This window comes from Arvicanthis niloticus, chromosome 24 (genome assembly GCF_011762505.2).
Source record: "Arvicanthis niloticus isolate mArvNil1 chromosome 24, mArvNil1.pat.X, whole genome shotgun sequence".
In the NCBI taxonomy this organism is placed as follows: domain Eukaryota; kingdom Metazoa; phylum Chordata; class Mammalia; order Rodentia; family Muridae; genus Arvicanthis; species Arvicanthis niloticus.
The window spans coordinates 12,096,637-12,111,208 of record NC_133432.1 but is presented as its reverse complement, the minus strand read 5'-3'; the positions used below and the strand labels follow the sequence as shown (position 1 = coordinate 12,111,208).

General features: G+C 46.4%; 1 protein-coding gene across 7 annotated transcripts in view; it reads right to left on the bottom strand.

The window, feature by feature from the left end:
- Positions 1–14,572, bottom strand: part of Hectd4 (HECT domain E3 ubiquitin protein ligase 4) — a 147,733-nt gene that overhangs the window by 46,753 nt on the left and 86,408 nt on the right. For 4 of the 7 annotated variants that reach the window (XM_076922679.1, XM_076922681.1, XM_076922684.1 and 1 more), the window contains exons 30-40: positions 14,009–14,144; positions 13,754–13,910; positions 13,495–13,661; positions 10,469–10,615; positions 9,299–9,483; positions 7,008–7,161; positions 5,822–6,102; positions 5,465–5,654; positions 3,708–3,789; positions 2,201–2,403; positions 911–1,046 (exon numbers count right to left, since the gene is read on the bottom strand). In XM_076922679.1, coding sequence (XP_076778794.1) covers positions 911–1,046; positions 2,201–2,403; positions 3,708–3,789; positions 5,465–5,654; positions 5,822–6,102; positions 7,008–7,161; positions 9,299–9,483; positions 10,469–10,615; positions 13,495–13,661; positions 13,754–13,910; positions 14,009–14,144 — 1,838 coding nt within the window. The remainder of the gene's footprint in view (positions 1–910; positions 1,047–2,200; positions 2,404–3,707; positions 3,790–5,464; positions 5,655–5,821; positions 6,103–7,007; positions 7,162–9,298; positions 9,484–10,468; positions 10,616–13,494; positions 13,662–13,753; positions 13,911–14,008; positions 14,145–14,572) is intronic. The other 3 variants (XM_076922683.1, XM_076922685.1, XM_076922686.1) reach the window with 1 other exon arrangement.

The following is a 14,572-nucleotide window of genomic DNA, read 5'->3' as shown; positions in this document are numbered from 1 at the left end:
GACTCAGTAGTTAAAAGCAGTTGCTACACTCACAGAGGATCTGGGTTTGGTTCCCAGTACTCACAGGGTGGTTCACAATCATCTGTAACTCTAGTTCTAGAGGGTCTGACAATCTCTTCTGACTTCCATAAGCATCAGGTATGCACATGGTACACATGCATATATGTAGGAATAAAAGGGGCGGGGGCAGGCATTGGGAGTTAAAGCATTGGCTATTGGCTACTGGTCCCAAGACAAATGAAATGACTAACAGTGCCATGGGGCCCAGCTACCACAGGAACTCTGGATATAGAAGAGACAAAAACTACCAGGTGTAGCCAGTGATGTGCTACCCATGGGTACCACTGTATCAGACAGAACTAGGAATATACAACTTTATAATATGGGAGAAGCTATGACTATATTACCAACCAACTAAAATCCAGCAGTTATTCACCTGAGGGAAACCATCCCCACTGTCTGCATTTCAGTGTTCAGCTCCAGGGCATGCTTCAGGCAGTGGCCTGAGAAGTGGCCGCAGAAAGGGGAATTGGTTATTATAGAGCTGCCTCAGGCACCCACCTAGACCATTGTGTGACAGATCAGTGCAAGACAGCACTTGGCAGTGTGATCGCACAGGCCTCCCTAGGCCTGCCAATAGACTGAACACGGCCAATAAATCAAGAGTACACAACATCATAATGTCAGTACCAGCCTGAGGCAAACAAAAAGAAACAAGGGCTGCCATGTCTCTCCGAAACATGGTCCTGACTCTGCAAAGTCAGACACAGCAGGGCGGGGAGACTCCTGGAGTGGCGCTGTGTCTGACTAACTTGGGAACACTCGCTCTCTCCGGGATGATCCCGTCTATGCATGACCGCGATGCTGCTTCCTTCCTGCTCCGGCGGCTGAGCAGCAGCCCCATGCTAACCTTCTCTGCTGTTGTGGTCCATATTTGAGCAGCATTGGATTCTGGCGCCATAAGCAGGCTATGAAGCAAGGCGATCACTTCTGCAGCCATGCTGTTTGCCACATGCCCACTGATGAAGGGTCGCACGGGGTCAGTTCTGCAAGTGTGAGCACAGAAACCTTTCAATGCTCAGTGAGAGTTAAAAGTACAGAAAAAGGTTGGGCATGGTGGCACACACCTGTAATCCCAGCACTTGGGGAGGCAGAGGCAGGTGGATCTTTGAGGCCAGCCTGGTCAACAGAGTGAGTTCCAGAACAGCCAGGGCTACACAGAGAAACCGTGTGTGTGTGTGTGTGTGTGTGTGTGTGTGTGTGTGTGTGAAGGTTACAGAAAAGTGGCTTCACAGTTAATGAAGGATGGAAAGATCTCTTGTTTACACACGATGAAGGGCTTACATATGACAAACAGAACTTGTCGACCGACAAATGACAAGCAAAATGAACATCAGGAAGAAACCACTTGAATTTTTTTGGGTGGTATGTGAAGAATCCTCTGTGCTATGATCTAAGTATCATTTGTCTCCCAAGGGTCCAAAGTGATTCAACTGTGGTCCTAGGGTGGCGTTAATGGGGGGTAGTGAGACCTACAGGAGGTTGGAAGTTCATGGATCACTGGGGACGTGGCTTGGCAAGGGCTGGTAACGGGAAGGCTGAATGAAGCCTGAGCTGGCTCCTCTAGCTCTCCCTTGCTCCTGCATGGACATGTAAACACTTCGCTCGTGCACAGGATCTGTCATGATATGATATGGCAAAGAACTGGGACAATACCAGTACCCTGAACCTCCAAACCAGAGCTAAGTAAGTAAGGAAATGCTGACTAACACAGCCTGTAACAATGGACCCCAAATTTCTAAGCACAGAAACCTTGGGGATCAAAGAAAGTCACAGGCTGCAGCTGTTACTACCTGCAGGTACACTACAGTATAAACTCCTTCCAGAACAGTCCCCTTGACTCTACCCCTGTGGAAGAGACTGGGGAAGGAAGCATGGTGTGCAAGCAGGTCACGGACATCAGACGGCTCCTTTAGCTGCCATGTTCACTTGGCTGGGAGCACCTCCCTAGGCTCCCCCTCTGCCTCAGCACTGCCTCTGTGGTTCTCCCCTGGAGCAGCCTCTACAACTCCGAGCAGTTCTTGCCCCTTCTCCTTATTTTCAGCAGGTTAAGGAATGATATAGACTCCAGCCCTACTAACAAACAATCCTGTGGTGTGTTTGGAAGAGCACCGCCAGGGGAGCACCCCAAGGGACTCACCTGGCCAGTTCAGAGTTCCTTTCGCGGCAGATGGAGGTTTGGGCAGTTTTCTTCTTGTCACCTGTGGACAGTCCACTCACAGTCTCTGGGCTGATGGATTCCACTGGTGGCCCGACACTGACAATGAGGCCCGACTGTGCCCACTTGGTTGCCTTCCTGAGCGCGGCTGAGGCCTCTTCTGTGATGACCTCACAGCAACCACCCTGGGGTTTGGGTTGAAGACACCTGCATTGTTCATCCCATTCTTCCCAGTTCAGCCTCCCCCAGATCTCTTCCCCATCACCAAGTGATAAACATCACAAACAGCATAACACACACACACACACACACACACACACACACACGTTACAACTTCCATAAGCTCAGAATCCTGTGGCTTTCATTCTTGTGAATGGCGACTTTTGTGATTACAGTGTCCTACTCCACACACGTCACAATCTGCTGAAGGGGTTTTAGACTTTGCTTCTAGATGCCTGGCATCTCATTATTCAAGTATGTTAATGTCTTTAGCTATTCTTTATTTTTAGAACATAGATTATGTTCTGTTTGGTTTTTACATAAATCCGAAGAACATGCTGTGACCTCACTATGTAGCCCTGGCTAGCCAGGCTCTCTGAGATCACATGCACCTGGCTCCTGAGTGCTGGGATAAAAGGTACATCCCCCCACTGTGTGTCACCCCTGAATTTTGAGATGTACATTCACCCACACTTGATACTAACAAGTATTGCCATCTCTCATAACAATACCTGATTTAAAATACAAGCTTAAAATATTGTTCATTACTGTTGCTTTCTTTCCTCTAATGAGTTGTGAATATGAACATATTTTATATCTTTATGATCTTCTGTCTATTATTCCTTCTGCCTGTTTTTAAGAGCCTCATGTATGTAGGTTAGTTTCAAAGTTGAGATATAGTGATGGGAACCTTAGCTTCTGATCTTCTTACCTCCTTAGTCTCTCGAGCACTGGGACCATGGCTGCATGTCATCACTCCTGGTTTACAAAGTGCTGAGGATTAAACCCAGGGCAAGCACTCTGCCAATGGAGCCACACCCTCAGCCCTGGTAATTCTTGAGTGTTATTCTCTTAGCAGCCTTTTACCCTTTTAATTTCCAAACTATTAAGACTATAAATCTTCCTTAAAGGGGCTAAGAAAAAATTGTAGGTTGAGTCTAAGAGTTCTGTTATGAGGAACGTAGCTCACTGCACACACCAGGCAAATATCTGTAATCCCAGCTAAGGGGATTCACAGGCAGCGGGATCAGAATGTGGAAACCATTCTCGGCTACTGAGTAAGTCTGAGCTGACATGGAACTTACCTTGGTTATACTGCTCAGACTAGTCTCAGACTGAGCTTCAACTGGAACCACAGTCGATGCCAACACATCCAACTAAATCAATTTTTTAAAAAGCAATTTCTTAAAAATAAAAACAAAACCCCCTGACTTCTGGAAGTCCCAAAGTGTGGCAGAGGCCTTATGTCAGTTCCCCCCCATGTGGTTACCTTGGTCATGTCTCGATCCATCTTCACAACTTTTTCCATGTTGGCACCAGTGCCAAGTCGAAAGGGCCGTCCTTCTGAGCTACTGCAAGAATGAAGGCAGAGAAGATGAGCCACTACAGGGGAATGTGACAAGAGGCCTGTGTCACCCAGTAACCAAAGCATGTGCAGGCCCCGTTTAGCACTCGAACTGGCTTTAGTGTGTGCATGTGTGCACATGTGCACGGGCACCGGAGCATGGGTGTAGACATCCGAGGACAACTTATAGGCGCTCTCCTTCCACCAAGTAGGTTCTGGAGATAAAACTCAAGTCACTAGGCTGCAGTGGCAATGAGTTTTACTCCTGAGCCATCTCGCTGGATCTAAACGTAGCTTTTAAAATCCATAGACTCTACCTTTTTTAAAAAATAACTTTTTTGCCGGGCGGTGGTGGTGCACGCCTTTAATCCCAGCACTTGGGAGGCAGAGGCAGGCGGATTTCTGAGTTCGAGGCCAGCCTGGTCTACCGAGTGAGTTCCAGGACAGCCAAAGGCTATACAGAGAAACCCTGTCTCGAAAAACCAAAAAAAAAAAAAAAAAAAAACAAAACAAAAAAAAAACCTTTTTTTTCATAATTATAGATATTTTAGGACCCAAAACAAAGTCTGTTGTTTTCTTAAATGATTTTGGTTTATTCGTTTTAATGTGCATTAGTGTTTTGCCTGCATGCATGTCTGTGTGAGGGTGTCAGATCCCCTGGAACTGGAGTTACAGACAGCTGTGAGCTGCCATGTGGGTGCTGGGAATTGAACCATGATTCTTTGGAAGAACACAGTGTTGTTAACCACTAAGCCATTTCTCCAGCCCCATGAAGTTTGTTTGTAAGAACTCTGACAATAGCACTCAGGAGGCAGAGTCAGGCAAATCTCTGTGAGTTTGAGGCCAACCTGGTCTACAGAGTGAGTTCTAGGACAACCAAGGCTTCTACACAGAGAAACCCTGTCTTGGAAGACAAAACAAAAGAATTATGATATGAAAAACCTACATGAAAATGAAGCACCAACAAAAGAACAGGGCAAACACAACACCCTGAAGGCAGCTATGGCAGGCCCTGGCATACAGGAGGCACTTGGAACACTAACACCAGTCTGTCAGGAGGCCCAACAGCAGCATGCATGCAGGGCCTGCAGGGAAGGCCTGGCTCTTGATCCTAATAACCCAGTATCCTCTCCTCCAGAATGAGTGTCAGTATATCAGTGCTACAGTGCTTGTACAGCCACATTGTTTTGGGGGAGTGCTTCACCTGAACACTTACCGTGACCATGCTCAGATGAGGCTACCTGCGTTCATATGCCATTGAAGGAAACAAGGGACCCACCCCATGAGGATAAGTTCACAGATCATTGTGTGAAGAGACTGGTCTGTCATCTAAGTGTCCCTGGGCTATACATCAGGCCTCCCCACACCCTTGCAAGGAGAAGGTGACATGCCAGATTTGCAGAGGGCAGGCTGCAGAGTGTTAACACCTGAAGCACTGACTGTCATTCTCACAGGGAGTCACTGTGGACAAGACAGGACACAGAAGGATCACCACATGCTTGCTCTCTACTGGCTCACACTGGGGTTCTAGAGGCCCAGGCCTGAAGTCAGGAGTGGCAGACTCTGCGTGTGCCTACTTGGGTTAGGAGAACTGAGGCAGTCACCACAGCACAGGGTTAGCACAGTGCTTGTGACACAGCTGGCCTCTGATGTCATGCAGCTATCTTAGTCATTGCAGTCACCTCAGCAATGGCTGGAGGACCTCATGGGAGGACTGGTCTTCCCGCTTGTGGATAAATATGGAGAGTTTGCCGTCCACTGCTTCACTCTCTTCTCCAGGATCCTTATCCCCTTTTAAGGAATTCTTAGGACTGGTTTTTGTCAATGTGGTGTCAGGTTCAGAAGCAGTTGGAGAGAGAACCGTCTGACATCCTTAAAGCAAAAATCGAGGCCCATTCAGAAACATTGCGGAACTATTTGTGGGGCTCCCGTCCATTTCCCATCTCCCTCCTTTATCACAGAATACACATGCACATCTGGAGACTGGCCACAAGCAGGACTGAACTCCCAGACCATCCTGATGGACAGGCACTCCTCACCTGGGACCACATAGTCTGCCAGCTTGGCTAAGAGTAGAGAGGCGATCTTGGAAGCAGGGTCACTGGGGTCCTCCTGCTCACTGTTCAGGGAGGGGACAGAGTAGCTCCAGGGTGGGAGCTCCACATTCCCACAGTCCTCTACGCTCATCAAAGGCAGAGCAGCCCGGCACAATTGAAGAATGATCAATACCAGCTTTGGAGATGGACGCTGGTCCAGCAGTAGAGAGAGGAGCTTAGAAACACAGGCTGGCTGGCTCAAGATGGCTTTCCCTATGTGACTCCTGCAAGATGGGGAAGAAAAGGGTGTTGTGCTGAGAAGGTCACTGCAGACATTAGAAGTAAGTGTTCTCTAGGTGAAGCTGGACAAACATCAAGCTGAGACCTCAGGAAGAAGACATGGACTTTACCCTCTGTGTGCAGGGAATAATAATCTGGAGCAAGTATTTAATGAGTGTTCATTAAACTGACCAGTAACACCTGAGAAGGATGGTTCCCTTATCCTCTGTGACCTCTGGTAGCTCAAGCTCACAAGACCATAGTGTTTCAAAGAGTACAAAAACTAGAACTCGAAACTAGGGGCTTTGCAATTCCATGCTTGTGCCCTCAAAATGTGTGTGCCAAGAGCAAAGCTATCACACAGTGCTACAACTCCCAACATGGTTGACCTGCCTCAGCCAAACCTACTGAGCCAGCAAAGGCTAAAAACACATTGTCATATCCATGACATGGGAATGTGAGGTAAGTAAGCCCACGGAGAATCACTCCTGTTTAAAGATGCAGTGCAAGAGAACAAAGTAATTACAGGTCCTGACTGGCTCTGAGTGTGCGGTGTTGAGAATGGAACCCGGCTGGGGTTCTGTGCACATCACACAGCCTCCAGCCCGATTGATTTTCTACCTGACTCTGCAGTAGCTGACGTGTGAGTTTGAATCAAGTCTAAGTGGAATGCTTGCAAGGCCAGCAGGTTTTGCCATCATGTGCAAACAACAGTGCATTGTTCCTCTAGATAATCCTTACATTTTCAGACTAAAGACTGTTTCAGTGACTTTATTCTCTACAATTCTTGAAGCACCAGTGTGTTAAAAGGTATAGGAACTTAGATGTTCCAAAAACCAACAGAAGCAAAAGTTATTCCAACCACTGAGGGGAAACAGGTTGCTCTCCAGTTCTGCAGGGTCTTCTGTACCTGGAGAGGTCATTGAGAAGACTCAGGACGTCCTGCAGGGCATCGTTCCCAGCAGCCTGGTTGCCACAGCACTCGGTGGCTCGGGCAAGGTGGTTGGTGAGGAGACTGGACACCTGCCGGGCCAGCCCTGAGTGCACAGCCTCTGTGGAGCCACCTTCAGAGTTGAAGAGAGGAAAAAAACGGTAGTGAGTACTGAGGAAAGCACATCAGCCTGTGGGCATGGTGAGTCCTCCCTCTCAGTCTCCCTGCATCAAAGCATCCTATGAGTACATTTTATCTTCTTCAAGGTTCTACTAACCAGTCAGGCTCATTAGACAATATCTGCACATAAACATTCAGTGATAAGAGGAGGCCTTCTCCTGAGAGTGAATTATATTTAATTCATATAGAATAGAGGAGTAACACTAACTTCCACGCCCACCCTAGTTCCACTTCCTAAGCATCCTTTGTAAAGGCCACAACATGTCTCAAGCTGCCCATGAGTCTAGAGCCTGAGCCTACACATGCTGTGTTCAGCTCTTCAGTCCTCTTGCTCACAGCCCCTCCACCCCAGGAGCTCTGCTGGATGTCTAGCCCAGCCAGTCTGTGTGCTCCACAGCCTGCAGTGAGGAGCCTGCAGTGAGCACTGCACTGTGCTCCACAGCCTGCAGTGAGGAGCCTGCAGTGAGCACCACACTGTGCTCCACAGCCTGCAGTGAGGAGCCTGCAGTGAGCACCACACTGTGCCCTGGCTCCTGCCATACCACCATTATCTCTTCACCAATTTGCTTGGTCAGACCACAATTATTTTTTAAAAACAAGTTTTTTATTATTTTAACGTGTGTGTGCATGTGTGTGTGTGTGTCTATATGTATGTACATGTGTGTGCAGATGCTAAACAGGCCAGAAGAGATCCACTGAAGCTGGAGTTAAGGGGTTGTGAGTTGCAGGTATGGGTGCTGGGAACTGAACTCTGTCCTCTGAAAGAGCAGCAAGCACTTTTAACTACTGAGCCAACTTTCTAGCCCCCAGATCACAGTTCTTAAAGGAACAATGGCTTAACTCCTCTTCTGTCTATTTTATAGTATAAGAGGCTTTAGAATACAGATTGAGGGTTTGCACATTGGCTCAGTGGGTAACCACACTGACTGGCAAGCCCAACACCCTGAGTTTAGCCTCGGGGCCCCACATGATCAAAGTTAAGAACTGACTCCCACATGCTGTCCTCCTCTGGCTTCCACAGCATGCCACATCCATGCATATATACACCGATCATGAAAGTCACATATGTGTACACATGCACATAGATATACTTACATCCATGCATGTATACACAGATCATGAAAGTCACACATACGTGTACACATGCACATAGATATATCTAACACATAATATATCATGGTGGCACACACAATTAATCCCAGCACTCAAGAGGTAGAAGCAGGTGGATCTCTATGAGTTCAAGGATAATTTTGTCTATGTAGTGAATTCCAGAACAGCCAAGACTATGCAGTGAGATGCTGACTAAGAACAAAAACAAAAAACAAAAACAAATTATGTTCACAGACCTTGAACATTGAGAAAAACTACTCTTTAGTTAACTTTTAAAAAATTAAGTGTAGCTGGATAGTGGTGGTGCACAGCTCTAATCCCAGTACACAAGAGGAAGAGGTAGGTAGATCTCTGAGTTCGAGGCCAGCCTGGTCTACGGAATAAGTTCCAGCATAGCCAGGACTACACAGAGAGACCCTATCTTGAAAAATTAAATTAAAATGACAAAATCAAATATATGACTGTCTCCCATGCATGTATGTATGTGTATCATGTGTGCGTGCCTGGTGCCTGTGGAGGGGAGAAGACGCTTTCAGTTCTCCTTGGACTGGAGTTACACATATAGTGAGTCAAAATGTGGAAGCTGAGAATCAACCTGGGTCCTCTGCAAGAGCAACAAGTACTCTTAACCACTGAGTCAACTCTTCAGTCCTTTAGTTAACTTTTAAATTTGGATTGCTCACTGAAAATAGAAGAAAATATCCTCTTTAAAATACAATGGCACAATTATTTCACAGAAATATTTACATGGAGACTGTTGGTGCCATAGGAACATTTATCTGGAAATGACCTTGCATCCTCCTTACAGGGCAGGATGTTGTCTGGAACCATAGGGTAGCTGTGAGTTTTTACAGAACCACACTCACACAGTCTCATGAACTCACCAGCCTGCCGAGGCCACCCGATTAGTAGTTTAACAAAGACCTCTCCTCACACCCTCACACCCGTGGGGAGTAGACAGGAAGCAGAAGGCTCCTCACCTTCCTCTTTCTCCCACTCCACACAGCGGTTAGCCAGCACCTGGAAGGCAGCCCAGGCCATGGTGGCCACCTTCTGCTTCTTGGTCTGCTTCTCACTGGAGCTGGACTCGGTCTGACTGCTCAAGCTGCAGAGTCGGTCCATGAGCTGCACAAGGCCACTTCGGACCAGGCACTTCTCTTCACTCCTGGTGAACAGCAGAGAGGGATGGACCACACTGACAGGCTTCGTGAGGTTCAAGAAGCCTCAGGGTAACAGGCATGGTTTTTGTTAAGGGTGCTGCCACGTACAATCACCCAAAATGTTTTCCTATCATGGTTATGTCCTTAAAGATGGGCATTCGAGACCAGGTTTGTTCACACAGAATAGCAGACCAGAAGCTGATGAGTCATCTCAGTAACAAACCAAATAATAATCTATTTTCAATACAATTATTCATGTGTTTTATATCCACATTTATCTGTGCACTGTGTGTGTCTGTTGCCTTTGGAAGCCATGGAACTGGCACTACAGACAGTTGTGAGCCACCATATGGTTTGAACTGAGCCTGGGTCCTCTGGAAGAGCAGCCAGGGCTCTAAACACCTAAGCACTCCCCCACACCCACCACTCCAGTAATTATGTTGTTATAAGAGCATTCAAAGATGAGTCCATGAATACTTAAAGTTCCAAGCTACTAATTAAGTGACCCAAGAAATAAAAAAATTGTGTCAAGACAAAGGATTCTTGCCAGCTATGTCTTTTTTTCCTGAACCTCCAAATCTACACAGTGTAATACACGTAATCCTAGTGGCAGCATTTGCTCACATAGCAACTCAGCAAGGGAACCTCAGCTTCCTGATAGAAGGACAGAAGCTTTAGGATGCTTTTAACAAATAAATTCAATTTTAGGATTTTATTTTTACTTGTGTGTGTGTGTGTGTCTGTCTGTCTAGTGTGGTGTATACTAAGTATGTCTGGGTGCCTGCACACACAAGAATCCCCTGGAGCTAGGACCTGAACTCATAGCCTCTATAATAACAGTACATGCTTTTAACTGTTCAGATATATCTTTAGCTCCCAAAATCCAATTTTATAAGTTAAAAAGGATGAAACAAAACAAAAACGTTGCCTTCTATTTATTTGGCCACATTGAATGTAACCTCTGTATGGCAAAGGACACATCACACTTACCTGGTGTAAGGTATGGTACACAGGAGGCCAATGCTGTTCGCACAAGCAATAGGGTACCGAGCACACAGAGACACAACAGAGGTCATGGTCTCACCAAAGGCTTCCTGGACCTGCTCCACCATCCCACCACAGGTGAGCTCTTCAATTCTGTGAGACAAAATCAGGTTCAGGTTTCACGAAGACATCAATGATAAGGGACATTAAGGAGGGAAGTGCATTAGCCCTTCTGAGAAGCCCAGTGCCAAGAATTTGGAGCTAAAGGCATCTTGGAGACCGCCAAGCTCAGTGTCAAGTGCTCCAGGGAACAGCGAAGTGTTGGCAAGGGTTCCCAGGGGTCCTTCAAACAAGATGCCCACAATAAATCAAAACAAAACAAAACCCAACAACAACAACAATAAAAAAAAAAAAAAAACCCTAGGCAATCTGGGTCAGGGAAAGTTACACAGGGCTCTCTGCTGCAAGGTTGTCAGAACCCTTGATAAAGCTGTAAGACACACAGTAGCTAAGAGCAGGGGACGGTTACTCGTTTCCCAAATGTATTTGATAATAAACCAATTATTAGAGACATTTCTGTCATAACCTGTGCACCACTGAGGACTGGGCTCGTAGTTACACTAATGCAAAAACGAAGACTTAGACAGATTAGCTAAGAGTCTCCTCAAGGCCATGCTCCAAGTACTGGAGGATGAGAGCCCAGGGGATGGGAAATGACTCCTTCCCAGTGTAAAAGCACAGCATGCGCTCATTCTATCTTATTTAGTATTAATTGAGGGCTAAAATTATCAAATTTATCTACAAAGATTTGTAATGTAATTGCATTTATAAACACAAATAATGTTGAGTTTAAAAATAGGAAACTGGGGGTCCAGAGAGACAGCTTGGTGGGTAGAAGTCCTATTTTCAAAAGCTTGACAACTAGAGTGTGATCTCTGGAATGTAAGTCTAAAACACTGGATATGGTGGCATCTTCAACAGGTACATTCCTCCAGACACTTGGGAGGCAAAAGCAGAACTGGCCTAAAGCTCGCAGGTCAGCAAGCCTGAGGGATATACTGCAGTGACAGAGGTGAAACAGACCCTCCTTCATCAAGGTGGAATGAGAGAACCGAATCTCAAAACTCTCCTATAATTGCTACACACAAGCCATGGCATCTGTGTGCCCACCCACATACATGCACACATGCACCTAAGTTGAGCTAAAGAGCACAGGCTTTGTCACAGGGATTGCTGGCTCTGAACATGGCGGATCTCTTCCACTGTGATGGGCAAGGGAGGACCCACATGGACTGAAGCAAGACCTAAAATCCTGTCTTTTGAGCCTCAGCCATTCTGGAGTTATTTCTCAAGAAAGGCAGGAGATCTCCTGATTGACAGAAACTTCCCTGTTAGAACACTTTTTTTCTTTATCCCTGGCTAGCTCCCAAATAAATGAGACAGATGCCATAAGATTGATTTGAGAAGCTTTACAGGATAATAGCTGAGCAGTATTAATCTATCCTAACTCTCAGGGCTACCTCCCAGCCAAAATAACCAAGATACTTGCATTTCAGTATTAATTTGGTGCTCCCTCTCTCTCTCTGCTCCATGGTGTGTTACCATGGACTCTTTCCTTGTGCCAGAATTCTCTCTTCCTATCTCTTTCTTCCCCTTCCCTGGCAGGGATCAGAAGTCCAACCCTATTCTTACTTCTGTTCACTCACTGGCTGACCAGTTTTTATGGACACATCAGAGAACAATGGGAGCAGTGTTTGCACAACACTGAAGCATGGGATTCTTGGAAGAGAAATCACAATTCCACGTCCTGTGTGAAGTCAGATATAGGGGCAGAGAGATCAGCATTTGAATGATACAAAGATGATCTTTACACAATGTACAAGAACATTACGCCTACATTTCCCCAAACATCATTTCAGCAGCTGCTGGCCCTCTACTTGCTGGCTGGACTGCATCAAAGACCACCAGAAAACACAAGCTGCCAGCGGCAGCTTCAGTCTTTCCTGTTTTGCTGAGAACCTCTGAACTCTGGTACAAAAACCTTCCCAAATACAAGTGAAAGCCTTCTTCTGAGTTAGGATTTATAATGATGGCTTTAGAATTGACCAAATAAAAATGATCACTAAAGTGTATAAAAGGATGCTGACTACATCACTGTATCAATGCAAAACTGAAAGGAAATAATGAATGGTCTGAGTTAAATGTAAACACAAAAGCATAGTGGAGCTGTAAGATGCTTTTAACAATGAAGAAGTAGGCACTGGAGAGGTGGCTCAGAGGTTATAAGCACTGGCTGCTCTTCCAGAGGTCCCGAGTTCAGTTCCCAGCACCCACATGGTGGCTCACAACCATCTACAATGTGATCTGATGTCCTCTTCTGGTGTGTCTGAAGACAGTGACAGTGTGCTCACATACATAGAATATATAAATGAAAAAGAAGAGGAAGAGGAAGAAGAAGGAGAAGGAGAAGAAGGAGGAGGAAAAGAAGAAGAAGAACTCTAAAAATGGACTGGAAAGAAAGAGGGTGATATCAAAGAAGTCATGGGAAAAACAATCATAATTATAGGGGCAAACTTGTAACAAAAACCCATCTATGTGCAAACACTACACATGTGCACACTTACATGGACAAAGAGAATTAAGGAGCTCTTTATGCATATGGTTGGTACAACAACCCCCCCCCCCAAAAGAATAGGGGGACAATTTAGGACGGAAGATATAAAAGAAACCTTTACCTTCTGTTACTTTTCCTGAGATGTTTTTCAAAATCAACACACTATAAAAACAGTTGAGGACAGAAGGGCAGTGGTGGCGCATGCCTTTAATCCCAGCACTCAGGAAGCAGAGGCAAGTGGATGTATGAGTTTGGGCCCAGCCTGGTCTACAGATGAGTTCCAGGATAGCCAGTGTCATTTTAAACTCTGTTTCAAAGCCCATCCCCAAAAAACATTTTTGAGAAGACATTAGCAAGTTCCACTACATGCTCTTGCCCATGATGGTTGGAACAGTGTGAACCAACAGAAACCACTGACCTGGGTCCCCCCTGAAGGACCATTGTCACTGGCCCTACCAGGTGTGTTACTCCCCCAACTCGCACAGCGGCAGTCAGCAACTCCCGCATATGCACCAGGGCCTGCTTCCGAGTGTTTCCCCGCCGCCATCTTGTCTGTGCAGCCAAAAGGAAGCTGCTACTGGATACCTGAAATGCACAAGAGGGAGGATGCTGACTTCACCATCAGACATCTTCCAGCTGCCAGGGGCCACTCATCAGGTCTGCACACTCTGACCTACCGCTTGGTCAGGGTTGGTGCCAATGAAAGCAAACAACTGCCCAAGCAGGACGCTGTAAGTGGGCTTGTCCCTGCTGTCTTCGATGGCCAGTGACTGCAGGAGTGTAAAGGAGCTGCTGCGGTGGCTGGTCACGTGACGACGCCTGCAGAAAACAGAACTGTAATAGATGAGCAAACAAGAACACGCTTAGGGAGGCCGTTCTGAAAACCATGTGCAGCTACACCCTGGGATCCCACTCGGGCCAAGGACCACTACCTCTGATTTGCTCTAGTGAACTCCAAGTCTTCATTCCCAATCATTTCCAGGTCAGAAGGAGCAGACATGCTCCGAAGGAACACAGGCTGCCGGACAGCATGAGCCGCCACCTTGGTTTCTGAAGCTGATTTGCATGCTGCAAGAAAATGGAAAACTGCCTAAGGTTTCTGCCGTCTGATTTGTAGGGAGGCAGAGCAACGGCTAAGCGGAATGGAAGGATAATGCTAAGCCTATCTCCACTTTCAGTCGGGCTTAAGCCAGTGACCTGGCTAGCAAAGCAAACCAAAGAGAGTGAGCAGTCATTTAAAAACTTAAATATGTGGTTAAGCTGCATTTTAACTTGAAAATTTAAAGTCCTTTTATTAGAGTGGCTTTCCAAAGAGAGAACAAAAATTCACTTAATAACACCAGTGTTCACTTAAATGTAAGCACTCTGAAAAGCAGGCAGGCTGGGGATATATGGAGCTCAGTGGTCCAGCATTTGCTTAGCATGCAGAAAGTCCAAGGTTCAGCGTCCAAGACTGAAGAGAGAAAAAAGACAAGAAGGTGCAAAACAGAAGCAAC